The 14,019-nt window shown below is 36.1% G+C and overlaps 1 protein-coding gene across 1 annotated transcript; it reads right to left on the reverse strand.

Annotated features, from left to right (window-relative positions):
- Nucleotides 1–1,053: 1,053 nt before the first annotated feature.
- On the reverse strand, nt 1,054–2,437 carry LOC146887268 (uncharacterized). Its single transcript, XM_085672079.1, has 3 exons — nt 2,328–2,437; nt 1,993–2,250; nt 1,054–1,921 (listed from the first exon to the last, which is right to left on the reverse strand). Exons 1-3 carry the CDS (start codon nt 2,435–2,437, stop codon nt 1,054–1,056), a joined length of 1,236 nt encoding a protein of 411 aa, XP_085528205.1.
- Nucleotides 2,438–14,019: the final 11,582 nt, after the last annotated feature.

A 14,019-nucleotide genomic window follows, 5' to 3' on the forward strand; every position in this document is an offset into this window, starting at 1 on the left:
AAGTTCAGATGTTGGAGGAAAGTAGAAGAACAGCGTCAATTGCAATGCAGGTGGGTGTAGAAGCTCCAATGTGACGCCCAGTTGTTATTGTGGTGCTAAGGCTGTGTTGAGAACCGCGAGAATAGCCAAGAAGAAAGGAAAAAGGTTTTGGGGCTGTCCAAACTTCAAGGTAATGTCCTTTGTATTTTGTGTTTTGTTTTTGTGTTATTTTGTGTGTTTTGTGAAAAAATCTGACGTTAAGGGTATATTTGCATCAGAGTGGAAGTGAAGCGTGTGGTGGGTGCAATTACTTTAGCTGGTTTGATCAGTATAGGAGGGGAGAAGCGGGTTCTGCAAGCACTGTTGTGATTGAAGAAAACCTTTGGAAGCATGTGAAGAATGAAGAAAAGGTTGGTGGCAATGTGAAGATTGAAGAACACGCTGTTGGTGGCAGTTTGAATACCTAAGAAATGAGAAGAAGTTACGTGATGTCTGAAGAAGTAGTTGGTGATATCAAAATATGTATTAATTCATTAGAAAAAAGGGTTAAACTGTTGATTGGAGTGGTCTGTCTCTGCGTTGTATTGAACATCTTTAGTGCATTTTTGTTGGTGAATTAGAATGAGTGTGTGACCTGCCAAAGGAGTAGATTTTGTTGTATGTTTTTCAAGCAGGGGTAGATTTTGTTATATCTTGTTCAAGCAGACCTTTAATGTAGTAGATGATTTTGTTTGTATAAGGTTTAAAAAGTTAATGAATGATATCAATATCTGTTTAAGTAAAATTGGCAGGAAACCTTTAATGCGCCAGTACTGAATATGATAATTGGACATGAATACAGATTTTGATATATAAATAAGGTGTAGTTAGATTTTGATTTCAGCAGCAAATGTTTAACATCTGTGAATAAAGTGGACCACTACAACATAACTGAAACGGACAAAAAAGTGGTCCCCCAAATACCAATTACACATATTGACAAAATATATTCATCCACTAGTACCTAAATTGTTTTTCAAAAAGGTAATTACAGACCAAAGCTACAAAACATTATAATATGGAAAGCACATGTAGTCAGGGTTTCCATATGCGTCCCCTCCTTGCATTCAGTTTTGGTCTCATCATTGGTCTTCCACGCCCACGTGTTCCTTGGTGAGAATGTTGAGCTGAAGTCCTTGGTGCTGTAGTAGAAGGTTGTGCAGGTTGTGAACTTGGCTGTGATAATGCAGGGGTTGGTTGCTGTGATGGTGGCTGGGATGGCTGACCTGGAGCTTCAGTTGCAGGGGTTAGTTGTTGTGATGGTGGGTGGGATGGCTGAGTAGGAGTTTCAGTTGCAGGGGTTTGTTGTTGTGATTGTGGCTGGGATGGTTGAGAAAGTGCTTCAGTTCCAGGGGTTTGTTGCTGTGATTGTGGCTGGGATGATTGAGTAGGTGCTTCAGTTGCAGGGGTTTGTTGCTGTGATTGTGGTTGGGATGGTTGAGTAGGTGCTTCAGTTGCAGGTGCTTGAGGGCAATGTCTTCTATTATGGCCAACTTCCCTACATATGCGACACCTCTTGCGTAAGTCTGCTTTGGTTATTTGTGTGTCATCTTTGCGTAGCTCCCATTCCTGCAATCTCCTTTTCTTTTTTGGTCTGCCTGGTAATGATCTTTTTGGAGGAGGTAAAATATCTGGATATGGTGTAACCTCCCACACCCTTTGGCCATTGATTGGGTATATGATGGATGCGTATGTCTCTTCGTAGGTGGACTTCTTATACCATGTGGAGATGAAATCTTTTCCATCTATGTTTAGAAACCTCATGGCTGATAGGGCATGATAGCAGGGTATCCCAGTGATGCTCCACTTCCTGCATGTGCAGGATGCTTCATCGATATTGACCACAAACTTATCACCAACATGTGATGCATGCCTCACCTCAAAAATTTTGTCTGCTGACCAACTACAAGGTTTTGGCATATGATGATATAAGTGGTTATACAAAACTGGGTACATACACAGGAAGAGGTTTACCTAGGAATCCAATGCCTTGTCAAATTTGCTTCCAAGTTGTATCTTGTCAGGATTTTGGGACAAATGTTCCCCTCATAAGATGTAGCCTTTTTTCTGTTCTTAGCCCACCTATGCATCATGTATAGCCTTATTTCCTCCAACATGGTGATTATTGGCTTGCCCATACATTCCACTAAGACACTGTTAAAGGCTTCAGACATATTGTTAACCAACGTATCAGATTGGGCAGTTGTTGTGAATCTAGATCGTGACCAAAACCTGCAGCACAATAATTACATTAATATTATCCCAGTTTGTAATGACAAATACACACAATAACATTTTTGAAAACATACCTGGGTGGAATGGCCAGCAAGTATTTGAAGGCATCTTCGTTTAGCTCTTTGATGTCCCTCATATCTTGCTCCCAACCTTCTGAATGTGTGCAAGCAACTGCCTTCCACATCAATCTCTTCAAATTTTTACCTGGGAATTTTTTCCTAAAATTGGCATATAGGTGCCTAACAACATCAAACTTTTCCTCGTCCATTTATAATACTCACCAACTACACCTATATAATATTCATATACAAACAAACATTAAAAAAATTTAAAAATACAAAGTACAGAAATACACGAGATCACTTTCAAAAAAGAGGGACCACAAACGAAAAAATAAAGGACCACATGCTATGACACAGACCCATGCTCAAATAAGCACACTAATCAATAATACACTGCATTTCACCGACAACACTACCATTTCCTTTCCAAAAAGCAAACTTTTCAACCGACAAACAAAAGGCACTGAACAAATGCACCCAACAAAAGCACCGAACCAAAATAGGGAAACTCACTAACCTGAGATTGCTCCAGCGTTTGAGATGAATGCGATGAAGTAAAAATCCTCAGATTGCACGCGTGATGACGATGGAGAACGACAGCGATCGCACTTCACAACCTTCTGGATCAGTTTCCCCAATTTTACCCCACCTTTCTGTTTTAAGAACCCTAAACCTAAATTCGCAATTCTGAGTTTTTTAAAAAATAATTATCCCACCTTAAATTATAAAAACCCTAAACCCTAATTTAATTTAACATTTTTTCTTACCCTAAACATAATTTAATTACAGCTGCCCATTCCACGTCAACGCCTTCCCTGCCAAGTCACTGTTCAACAAGTGGTCAACCTTGTCATGTCACTGTTCACCTAACGCCGTTTGCCCACACTTGACGGAAAGGGCAAAATTGAGACTTTTAAACTTAAAAGGGGACCATTTTGAGATTTCCAAAAATACAGGTACCATTTTGAGATTTCGAGTCCAAAAAGGGGACCAAAGGCATAATTAAACCTTTTTTTTTGTTAATTTTTTTTTTTAAATAAAACTTTCCTCCTAAAGTTTTTATTTAAATAGTCCATCCAACAAATTTGATCGAACATAAATGTTATAGTATTTGTCGAGATCGTTAAGGTGGGTTCTGATATAAGAAAAGATGAATACATTCTTCATAATTTTAAAAAGAAGTATAAAAAAAAGTCTTTTGTAAATGATTTTTTTTTTGTTTATAAGCGTCTTAACATAAATAATAAAACATTCATAATCTGTCTTTGTTAAACAATTTGTACTCTTAAATTCATTAACTGAATCCTTATATATATATATATATATATATATATATATATATATATATATATATATATATATTAATTGATAGGTTAGTGAACACGACTCTTAACACTTAACAATAGTTAATATTATAACATCCCTGGCGCCACCCCTGGCCCAGCAGCATGTCAGGTCTGCAGCCCAATACACCCCAACCCCTCGCCCCAAGTGTCCACCCACTTCGCAAGGCAGGTTGTTGTCAGTGGGTATCGAACTCCCAACCTGACCTTTAACACCCTCCCAACTGGAGAGATGTCACCAGTTGTGCTGCAGCGCAACTGGTAGCATCTTCTGCCTTCACCAGAATCTGATGATAACCTGACCGGAGATCAATCTTGGAGAACACAGATGCCCCATGAAGCTGATCCATCAAATCATCTATTCTCGGCAAGGGGTACTTGTTTTTTATAGTCAGCTTGTTCAGCTGCCTATAGTCCACACACAACCTTGAGCCACCGTCCTTCTTCTTTACCAACAAGACAGGCGCTCCCCACGGCGAAGCACTCGGCCGTATAAACTGTTTCTCAAGCAATTCCTCTATCTGCTTCTTTAACTCCACCAACTCTGCTGGCGCCATGCGGTAAGGAGCTATCGATACAGGACCGGCTCCTGGTACCAAGTCTATGGAGAACTCAACCTCTCTTCTCGGGGGCAAACCTGATACCTCTTCGGGGAACACATCCTCAAATTCTCTGACCACTGGTATCACTGTTATCCTTTCCTCTTTCTCAACTTCCGTCCTGGCAAAGACCATAAAGCACTGTGCACCGTCCCGGATTTCCTTCATAACCTCATGGGAAGGTATTAGCTCAGGCTCCTCCGAGCTGTGGAACAACAACTTCTTCTCCTGGCAGTCGATTAGAACGTGATTGGCAGAGAGCCAGTCCATTCCCAAGATCACATCTAACCCTTGCAGAGGGAGGCATATAAGATTGACTTTGTATACGCGCCCCTCTACCTCAACTGAACATCTAGAACACACTGAAGAAGTCCTAACCAACCCAGATGCCGGAGTAGATACCACGAGATCAAACTGTAGCTCACACACCGGTAGACCCAACTCCCGCACACAAGACTCTGACACAAATGAGTGTGTCGCTCCAGAATCAAAAAGCACGCAACAAGATTTTCAAGATATCACACAACAACCAATCACAAGGTTACCTGAACTCGCCGCCTCTGACCCAGTCATCGCAAAGACCCTGCCTGTAGCCTGAGGCCTGCTGCCTCCTCCTCTCTACTGAGTCTGGCCTGAACTCTGACTCGGAGTGTGTGGTGAAGGTCGTGCTACTGCCCCTCTCCTAGAAGGACAATCCCTGCCGAAGTGACCTCCCCTGCCACAAAGGTTGCATCTGCGGAAACCTGGTAGCTAAGGGTAGAAATTCTTCGCATGCGGTCCTCCGCAATGATAGCACTGTATCCTGCCGGGCGGAAAAGAAAAACCTCCAGATCTCTGTGACGGTGGATGAGGTCTAGCGTAAGGCTTCCTCTTCTCTTCAACCCTCGGCCTGGACCCAGATGGTCCACTAACTCTCTGATGTGGCTACTGCTGAGCTTCCACCTCTACCTTCATTCGCTCCATGACCCTGGCCTTTTCCACTAAGGCCGCAAAGTCCTTGATGGACAGTGGAGCTACCATCAAGCGGATGTCTCCTCTGAGACCATTCTCAAACTTCCTGCAACGCCACTCCTCATCTAGTGGCATGGTATAGAAATGCCCCAAATGCTTGAACTGCTCAGCATATTCGGCCACTGATCTATTTCCCTGCGTCAGTTGGAGGAATTCTACCTCCTTAGCGTACCTCACGCTATCAGGGAAATACTCCGACAAGAACCTCCTCTTGAAGGCTCTCCATGTGATGTCCTCACGTTTCTCCTCCATCACCAGCTTCATGCTGGCCCACCAATGCTCAGCCTCTCCAGTGAGCATGTAAACAGTGAAAGCAAGCCTGCTCTCATCAGGGCACCTCTTGGCATCAAAGATGCGCTCCATATCTTTCATCCATTGGTCCGCCTGATCGGGACTCTTCTTGCCATCAAACTTGGCAGGTTGGTGCTTCAAAAAGTCTTCCAAACTCCATTCAGGGGGTGGAGGTCGGGGATGGGGACCATACATCTGAGCACCAGCAGCATTCTCCCCTAACTGACGGAGAGCATCCACATGCTGCCTCTGAGCATCCTCTGCAGCCTGCCTAGCAGCTTCCATTTGCTGCATCATGAAGTTCTGCTGCTCAAGAGAGGCTTCCTGGCGCTGCATCGCCGCCTCGTGCTGTTGCATCATGGCATTGCTTTGCTGAGTCAAAGCCGCAGCCATGGCCTCGATTGCCCTAGCCAGATCTTGCCCATCGCCCTGAGGGGGTGGAGAAGGAGCGATACGCGGGGGTGCCATATCACTGGACACACAGAAAGCACCATTAGGAACTCGGTTAGATTGGAACTCATCTAAACACGACAAGGAAGGCACAACAAAAGCTAAGCAAACACATAACCCACAGACACTTAGGAACGAAGGCTCTGATACCATAAAAGTGTGACGTCCCGTTTTAATAGATTACTCTACCAAATAAAGCATCACAAAATTTTGATAACGAGAACCAATCAGATTAACATGAAACGTACGAAAAGTAACTATTACAGTCATCCCAAAAGTACTTCGAAAGGAAGAAGAGCTAGGCATGAAACCATGCCACAACCAAAAGAAAACTAACAGAATTCAACAATTTTGCAAAAGGAGTTGCCACTGGGCAACCATTACAAAAGGCCCCATGGCCATGAATCTGCCCCTAAGGTCATCAAGACAGACAAACTAGATCGCTTCGCTGCGTCCCCCGGATCCATCTCGAACCTCCCTCTCATTTGCTCCCACCAAAAGGTGATCATCGCAAAAGAGAAAACACAACAGGAACACACACAAAAATGCAAGGGTAAGCTAGTGTAATATAAGACTTATCATGGTATAACGGAATAAGTGCATAAACATTCCCAGACATACAACACAGAGGCACATAATTCATGTTATGACAAACAAGCAAAACACTATGACTCGATTATCCGGATACATATATTAAGATCGGATTCACTGGACGCTTGCACTTGTGGTGGCCTCTACTGCTCTGCAGAGCCATTGCCAATGGGTTTCACCCTACCACACACAAGGTTAGCCTTTAAAAGTCTAAGGCCATTATCCTGCCAAAGACTAGGGCCTCCCGCTACTCTCACCACTTGGGTCAGATTTCTCTACCTGAGACTCACTGACCCTTTAGAGTTTCGGGATGCGATCCTTACTTGAATCCTTATCTTAATATATACACTACACGCCACCATGAAGTCTCCCCATGGGACTCATGGAATTACGCCTATCTCACCATCATAATCATGTTTCTCATACAATTCCCACCTCTTTTTGGTCATTCATCCAATTTTCATGTTAAAACATCACGAAGCCACAAACTCATGATCAATCTCATACCAAGCATGCCAATTTCATGCATAAAAATCCAAACACCCAAGTATAATCACGTACATCAATTTTAGGAGGAAAAAGTCTGACCAATAAATACAATGAAGCACCCAAACAGTCAGGAAAACATGCCACACATTCGCAAACTCGCTCAGGCGAGACGCTGGCCTTCTTGACTCAGCGGATTCTCGCCCAGGCGAGATAAGCAACATGGGTTTTTCACGAATTCTCGCTCAGGCGAGACCTCCTCGCCTGAGCGAGACATGGCGTCGCTCAGAACGTGGACTGGTCGCCCAGGCGAGCGTTCGAGGCAGAACCTTAGGCAAGCCTCTGATATTCTCGCCTAGGCGAGACAAGCTCGCTTGGGCGAGAATATCATATCTCCCCCACTGTTCCATGCATGCAAACTCCAAATACAGACCAACCAAGCATTCAGATGCAAACCCAGGCACATTTAATCCATTTCACGCTAAAAATAGAGATGAAATCAGATGCATGCAACGAAGACCCTAGATCTAGCTTCCCTTACCTGTTCAAGAGAACAACCAAAACAACAGATTCGAACTAAGGGCACCACAGCTCCCGGAGTTAGGAAAGAGCTGGAACCTGCAGATTTGGTGTAGAGAGAGGTCAGGAAACTAAAACCCTAACGTGACCAACGCGCACAACTGTGAGGAATGGTGAAGAAATAGACCAAAGGACTCTGAAGTTCAACTTACCGGAAGGCACTAGATGAGTTTCGTTAGCTCGAAGGCGGACAAGCTTCGTGCCCTAGTAGAGCTTATGCTTTCGTAGAGAAGTTGAGGGGAAGGCTGTCTTTCTGAAACAGAGGTGATGTGAAACTGTGAGGAGGGGCTGGTAGGGTAGGGAGTCCTTCAGGAGGGCTGCCCTTGGGCCTACGAAGGGCCAGGCCCAAACCTCTGGGATAGAAAGAAAAAAAAAGGCTTACAAATATAACAATGACATGCTTTCTATTTCTGCATTTGTGGAGTTCTTAATTGTGAAAAAAAAGAAACTTAAATTAATATATAAAGAAGTTTTTGAATAATTTAGTGTTCTATATTTAAATAGATTTATTATTCTTAAAATATTTTTTAAATATCACTCTTAAATTTAATATTTTATTCACTTATGTTATTAGGAATATGCCATATAATAAATATACTTAAAGAAAAAATATTATTTTTTCATAACATGAAGACAAAAAGTAAAAAAAGAAAAGAAAATGTTTTGATTTTTTTGTTTTGTCTTTTAAAGTAGTCTGTTTTGTATTTTTGTTTGTTTGAGTTTTTATATTAAAAGTGATGTGTTTTGAAAAGACTATGAGTGTGGTTTGATAGGTGGTAATGTATGAGATTTTGGAGTTAGGATTTGAAGGTTGAGTTAGTGTTTAGGACGTGTGATGGAGAAGAGTTTGATGGTGATTTTGTGAAGATGTATTCGAATTTAAGATTTTTTTTTTTTTATCTATGTTTATTAGCTACATAAGTTTTGTAGAGAAAATGTTTTTGACTATAAGTATCATTTGGCGGGTATTATTAAGGTTATTATTAGTTGGTTCACTATTTCTAATTTTCACTATAATAGTTGGTTTGTACAAACCAAATTATCCTGTGTAGCTAATTTAAGTTTTATTTATTTTTTATTATTGTTTCTTGATTTTTACTGACATGAAAGAGTTCTCCGAGATGAAATTAAAACAATATTCTTTATGTTTAAGAAGGAAACAATAAATTATTTAAGGACTCATTTGCTGCATATTTTTTGCATATATATTTATAGTTTATAGTACATTGAAAACCCTTTTCATAGGTTTAGTTTTAAATGAATTTTGTTCAGTAATTATTGAGAATCAAATTACGGAATAAAAAATCTAATGTTTTACATCAGTCATTTAATGCTCTGAGTTTGTATTTTCTTTTCTCTAATTTCAAATTTGTATTTTTGATTATAATTTGTTTTTTTATTTTAAAATTAAATTAAAAATCAATTAAATTTCAATTTCATAATTGCAAATTATATTGAATAATATTTTGATTTGACTTGTATAACAAATTGATTAATTGAATAAATTAATTAAATATTAATATAAATATGTGTTATATGAGAAATAAAGTGTTGTATATTATAAATTAAAAAGAAAAGCTTAAAATCTTCAAAATGTTATTTTTTATCAATAAAACTTTTAGTAGCAGATCAATTATTCAAAGACCTACGCCTAAATATTTTAGAACTAAATTGGATATTTATTCTTAATTGTATAATCAAGATTGAATTAGTGATTTTAATATGGTTAAAATACCTTTTTGGTCCCAATTTTAGTAAAGTTTTTTGAAACAAGTCCTAATTTTGGTTTTGTGTTCAAATAGGTCCCAATTTTCGTCAATTTTGTTCAATTGGGTCCTTTTTCGCTAACACCGTTTAAATCATTAACGGCCATGAACAGTGACTGCCACGTGTCATTTCGTGGTTTTTTTGAATTTTTTTTTTATTTTTTTTTTATTTTTTTTTTAATTTTTTTTAAATGTACACGTGTCAACCTAGGGGTGTGCCACGTGTCACTTTGTGGTTTTTTTGAATTTTTTTGAATTTTTTAAAAAAAAATTTAATTTTTTTTAATTTTTTTTTAAATGTCCACGTGTCAACCCAGTAGAGTGCCACGTGTCAAAGTCAATGTTCTAAATTCAATTTGATCCCTATATTTGTTATTTTTGTTCAATTAGGTCCAAATTTTTGTTAACATTAACCAATTTGGTCCCTCTCCAAATTAAAACCAAATTTAATTTTTATATTAAAATTCATATTTTTTATTAAATATCTTTATTTAATATATTAAAATTCACATCATTATAACTTTGATATAAAAATTAAATTTGGTCACATCTTCTATAGGGACCAAATTGGTTAATCTTAACAAAAATTAGGACCTAATTGAACAAAAATAATAAATATAGGGACCAAATTGAATATAGAATGTTAACTTTGACACGTGGCACACTACTAGATTGACACGTGGACATTTAAAAAATAATTCAAAAAAATTCAAAAAAATAAAATAAAATAAAAAATTTAAAATTTAAAAAAACCACAAAGTGACACGTGGCACACTCCTGGGTTGACACGTGTATATTTAAAAAAAATAAAAAAAAAATTTAAAAAAAAATTAAAAAAAATAAAAATAAAAATAAAAAAAAAATTCAAAAAAACCACGAAGTGACACGTGGCAGTCACTATTCATGGCCGTTAATGATTCAAACGGTGTTAGCAAAAAAGGACCCAATTGACCAAAATTGACGAAAATTGGGACCTATTTGAGCACAAAACCAAAATTAGGACTTGTTTCAAAAAACTTGACGAAAATTGGGACCAAAAAGGTATTTTAACCTTTTAATATAATAGTAATTAACTAATATGTAAAATAAATCTAATATTATAATTTTATAATACTAAAAGCAAAAAGCTATTTTGACAAGATTTTAATATTAAAACCCACATATATAGATAATATTTTTTTAATTTTTATAAAATAATAATCATACTTATTGATAAAACTTAAATAACTTTTGGTATACGAGTATTATTATTTTTTGTTTTAATTTCTATAATTATTTCTTAAGTATAAGATATCATTACACATCATACCATAGAATATATACCAAATTAAATAATAACATCATAAAAATGTCAAATGAATAAATAGCGCCATAGTTTTTTTTTTTCTTTTTAAAGTACATTTACCAGGTTAAAATAAAAATCTTAACATACTTATATATATATATATATATATATATATATATATATATATATATATATATATATATATATATATATATATATATATATATATAAAGTGACACTTTTATTGAATTAAATTAAAAAATAATGTATTTTTATCTAAAAAAAAATGAAAACGTGATTTTTTTAAGGCGATTGATGTATTCATAATAAATAAAAACAAAAATTAACATATTTAGAGTGACTGCAATAAAAGTGATCTATTTAAAATAAATATTTAAACAATATATATATATATATATATATATATATATATATATATATATATATATATATATATATATATATATTATTGACAACTGTAGTCCTTTTCACAATAATTCTCAATTATATGTCAATTGTCTGGTTTTGGATTAATAATGTGATGAAAGAAATTTTACAAAATAAAAGATAAATTGGTGGAGGAGATAAACTAATCTATACAATCTCATCTTGAACCAAAGAAAGACCAATTATTAACGTTATCTACACCGAATGGATCCAATGTTAAGCTGTGTCTCACGACCTTGCAAGAGAGTGTGAACAGATTATAATTACTAAAATCAGTAATTTCAAACATAAAAGCAGAGAAAATAGAAAAAAAAAAAGAGATTTACTAGTAATTTTCTGTAAACTAAAAAACTTAGAATGAAAAGGTGCATTTGCATACTCTAATTGAGGTTTAAGCCCCCTTTTAATAAATGAGAAAAACAGATCCCATGAGATAATGACTGGACAGTCTCTTTCTGATCACACATTTCAAAGACCATACATATAGAGAAAACATGATACACTTTTACATTATTATTCTATTATAATTTTTCTTTTATTGTAAACAAGTAAAAACACATCCATTATACATATATTTAATTATTTAATATTTTTTTATGATACTAAAAATTAACAAAATTCTTAAGATTAAAATTGATAAAATAATTAATTTAATTTAAAAAATATTTTATTCAAAGGGTAAAATTGGAAAGTAAATATAAACACAAAAAAGAGGGTCTGATGGTTATTTTTATTTTTAAATGACATTATTAATTTATGAAGTAAGTTGATTTATAAATTACACATTAAAGTTGTTCTTATCTAGATTTTTCAGGTAACTTTTAAGGTGGATGAAAGATCTTCAATGTCTCGATCTCTAGTGCAGAGTGAGTCAACACTCAAGTTAGTAAGAATAGAAGGATAATATAAGATGTTCTTGTATATAGGCACAAGGTATACAAAAGGTATTTCTTATGTTTGTTTGATTGTGTCACTTCCTGGCTTGGATATTCTCACTAGTATTTGTATTTCTTGTTGTTCCGTACGCGTTGTCCTGTCCTTGTCGGTTATCTGTCAAAGGTACTCTGACGTCAAGTTAGTGTTCGGTAAGGTCAGAGCTCATTAAATGCAGTAGATGCAAAAATATTAAATGTCTTACCTACACTCCATATTTATAGGCGTTATGGTAAGCCTTTTACCTTAATGACAATCTAATAACGATCCAATTACCTTTTAATCTTGTTTACCGAAATAATCTCATAATTAACTATTGGATTTGTCATTGCTCTAGACCGATCACCCTGTTGTTGTCACAAGGCGACATGAAGTTAGCAAGGTTGGTCTACATGATATGTACACATGAGTATAAAGTAATATTGAGTATTCATTAAGAACTTCCTATGGCAAAGTATTAGGTATTGAACTCCCATGCAGAGAAAATACTAAAAAGTTGAGATGTCCATTTGATATCTCACTTAGGGTGTGTTCTTTTGAGAGGATGAATTTAAGAGAGAGTGAGTGAATGATGTGAATGGATTTAGAAATAAAGTTTGTTGTTTCATTTAAGGGATTTAGAGGTGAAAGAGAATAGATTTGGAGGTGAAGTTTGTAAAAATTTGTAAGTAATTTGATTGATATAGTAGATAAAAAAGTTTTAAGAGATTAAAATACAATATTACTATTTTTCTCTTATAGTAAAAATTAATATATTATTATTACTATTATTCATATTATTATTATAATTATTTATTATTATTATTAGTCAAATGCAACGTACACAAAAACACAAATAGTTCAAGGATTGCAAATCGGTTACAGAACTGATTCTCTTAACAATGTGCTCCCCAACAATGCACCATGCATTATTTTGTAACACAAAATAATTTCAAGGATTGGAATTGATTTCCCCTAACACTACGCCCACGGATTCTAATTACATTTCAACTAAACACTTCTCTATTGCCATTCTCATCAAACTCTACCACTAAAAAACTTCTCCTTATAAGTTTCCATGTGACACGCAGGTTCATACTCCCCCAATCCTAGGCGGCGCCACCGCCTAAGGCCATTTCCATCTCCATTAAGTCTAACTTTGTGGTCATCCTGGATGGCACATGAGAGGGACATAATGGTAAAAAGGCTAAACTTTGGCGAGATGGGATTAAGCAAGTATCTCGCAAATCCGCCCTCGCATTCTCTCGCAAATAAACACATGCGAACATCATCCACACCTGCAAATCCATCTCACCAAATCCACGCATACAACAAATTAACATAAAGGAACACTCCCTTGTGCGAAAAGGAACATATTGTTTTACTTATGCGCTATGTAAATAGATGGATTTGCAAGTGGATATATTGTTTGTTTTAGTGAATTTGAAGGTATTTGAAAGAGTGAATTTGTTGGTGGGTATCATATTTGCATCTTCACATTAGAGATAAGAAAAGATTTATTGCGCTAGCAATGTGAAATTACAAAATTACCCTTTAGATTGTTGTTGATCACTTGTAAGGTTGCACATGCATGGAGTCGATTCACCACCAGCATGGAATCGATTCACCACAATATTGGTGGTTGTTGACTACATTCTTAATCTTTATTTGGGTTAAATATGTTTTTGGTTCCTTAAATTTCAATGAAAATTAGAATAAGTCCATCTTCAAAATTTTTGCCCAATTTAGTCCCATAACTTTATAAATGTATGAATTTAGTCATTTTAACCAAATTTTGTTAAGTTTATTTAACATTTTAAACATGTTTCATGATAACATTTGAAACATTTGAGTTATTTTCATCGTTTTACTTATTTCACTTCAATGTTAGTTAGAAATGTGTTTGAAACGTTAAATAAACTTAACAAAATTTGGTTAAAAAGA

This window comes from Vigna unguiculata, chromosome 4 (assembly GCF_037176805.1).
Source record: "Vigna unguiculata cultivar grain cowpea cultivar isolate G323 ecotype 2 chromosome 4, ASM3717680v1, whole genome shotgun sequence".
Classification (NCBI taxonomy): domain Eukaryota; kingdom Viridiplantae; phylum Streptophyta; class Magnoliopsida; order Fabales; family Fabaceae; genus Vigna; species Vigna unguiculata.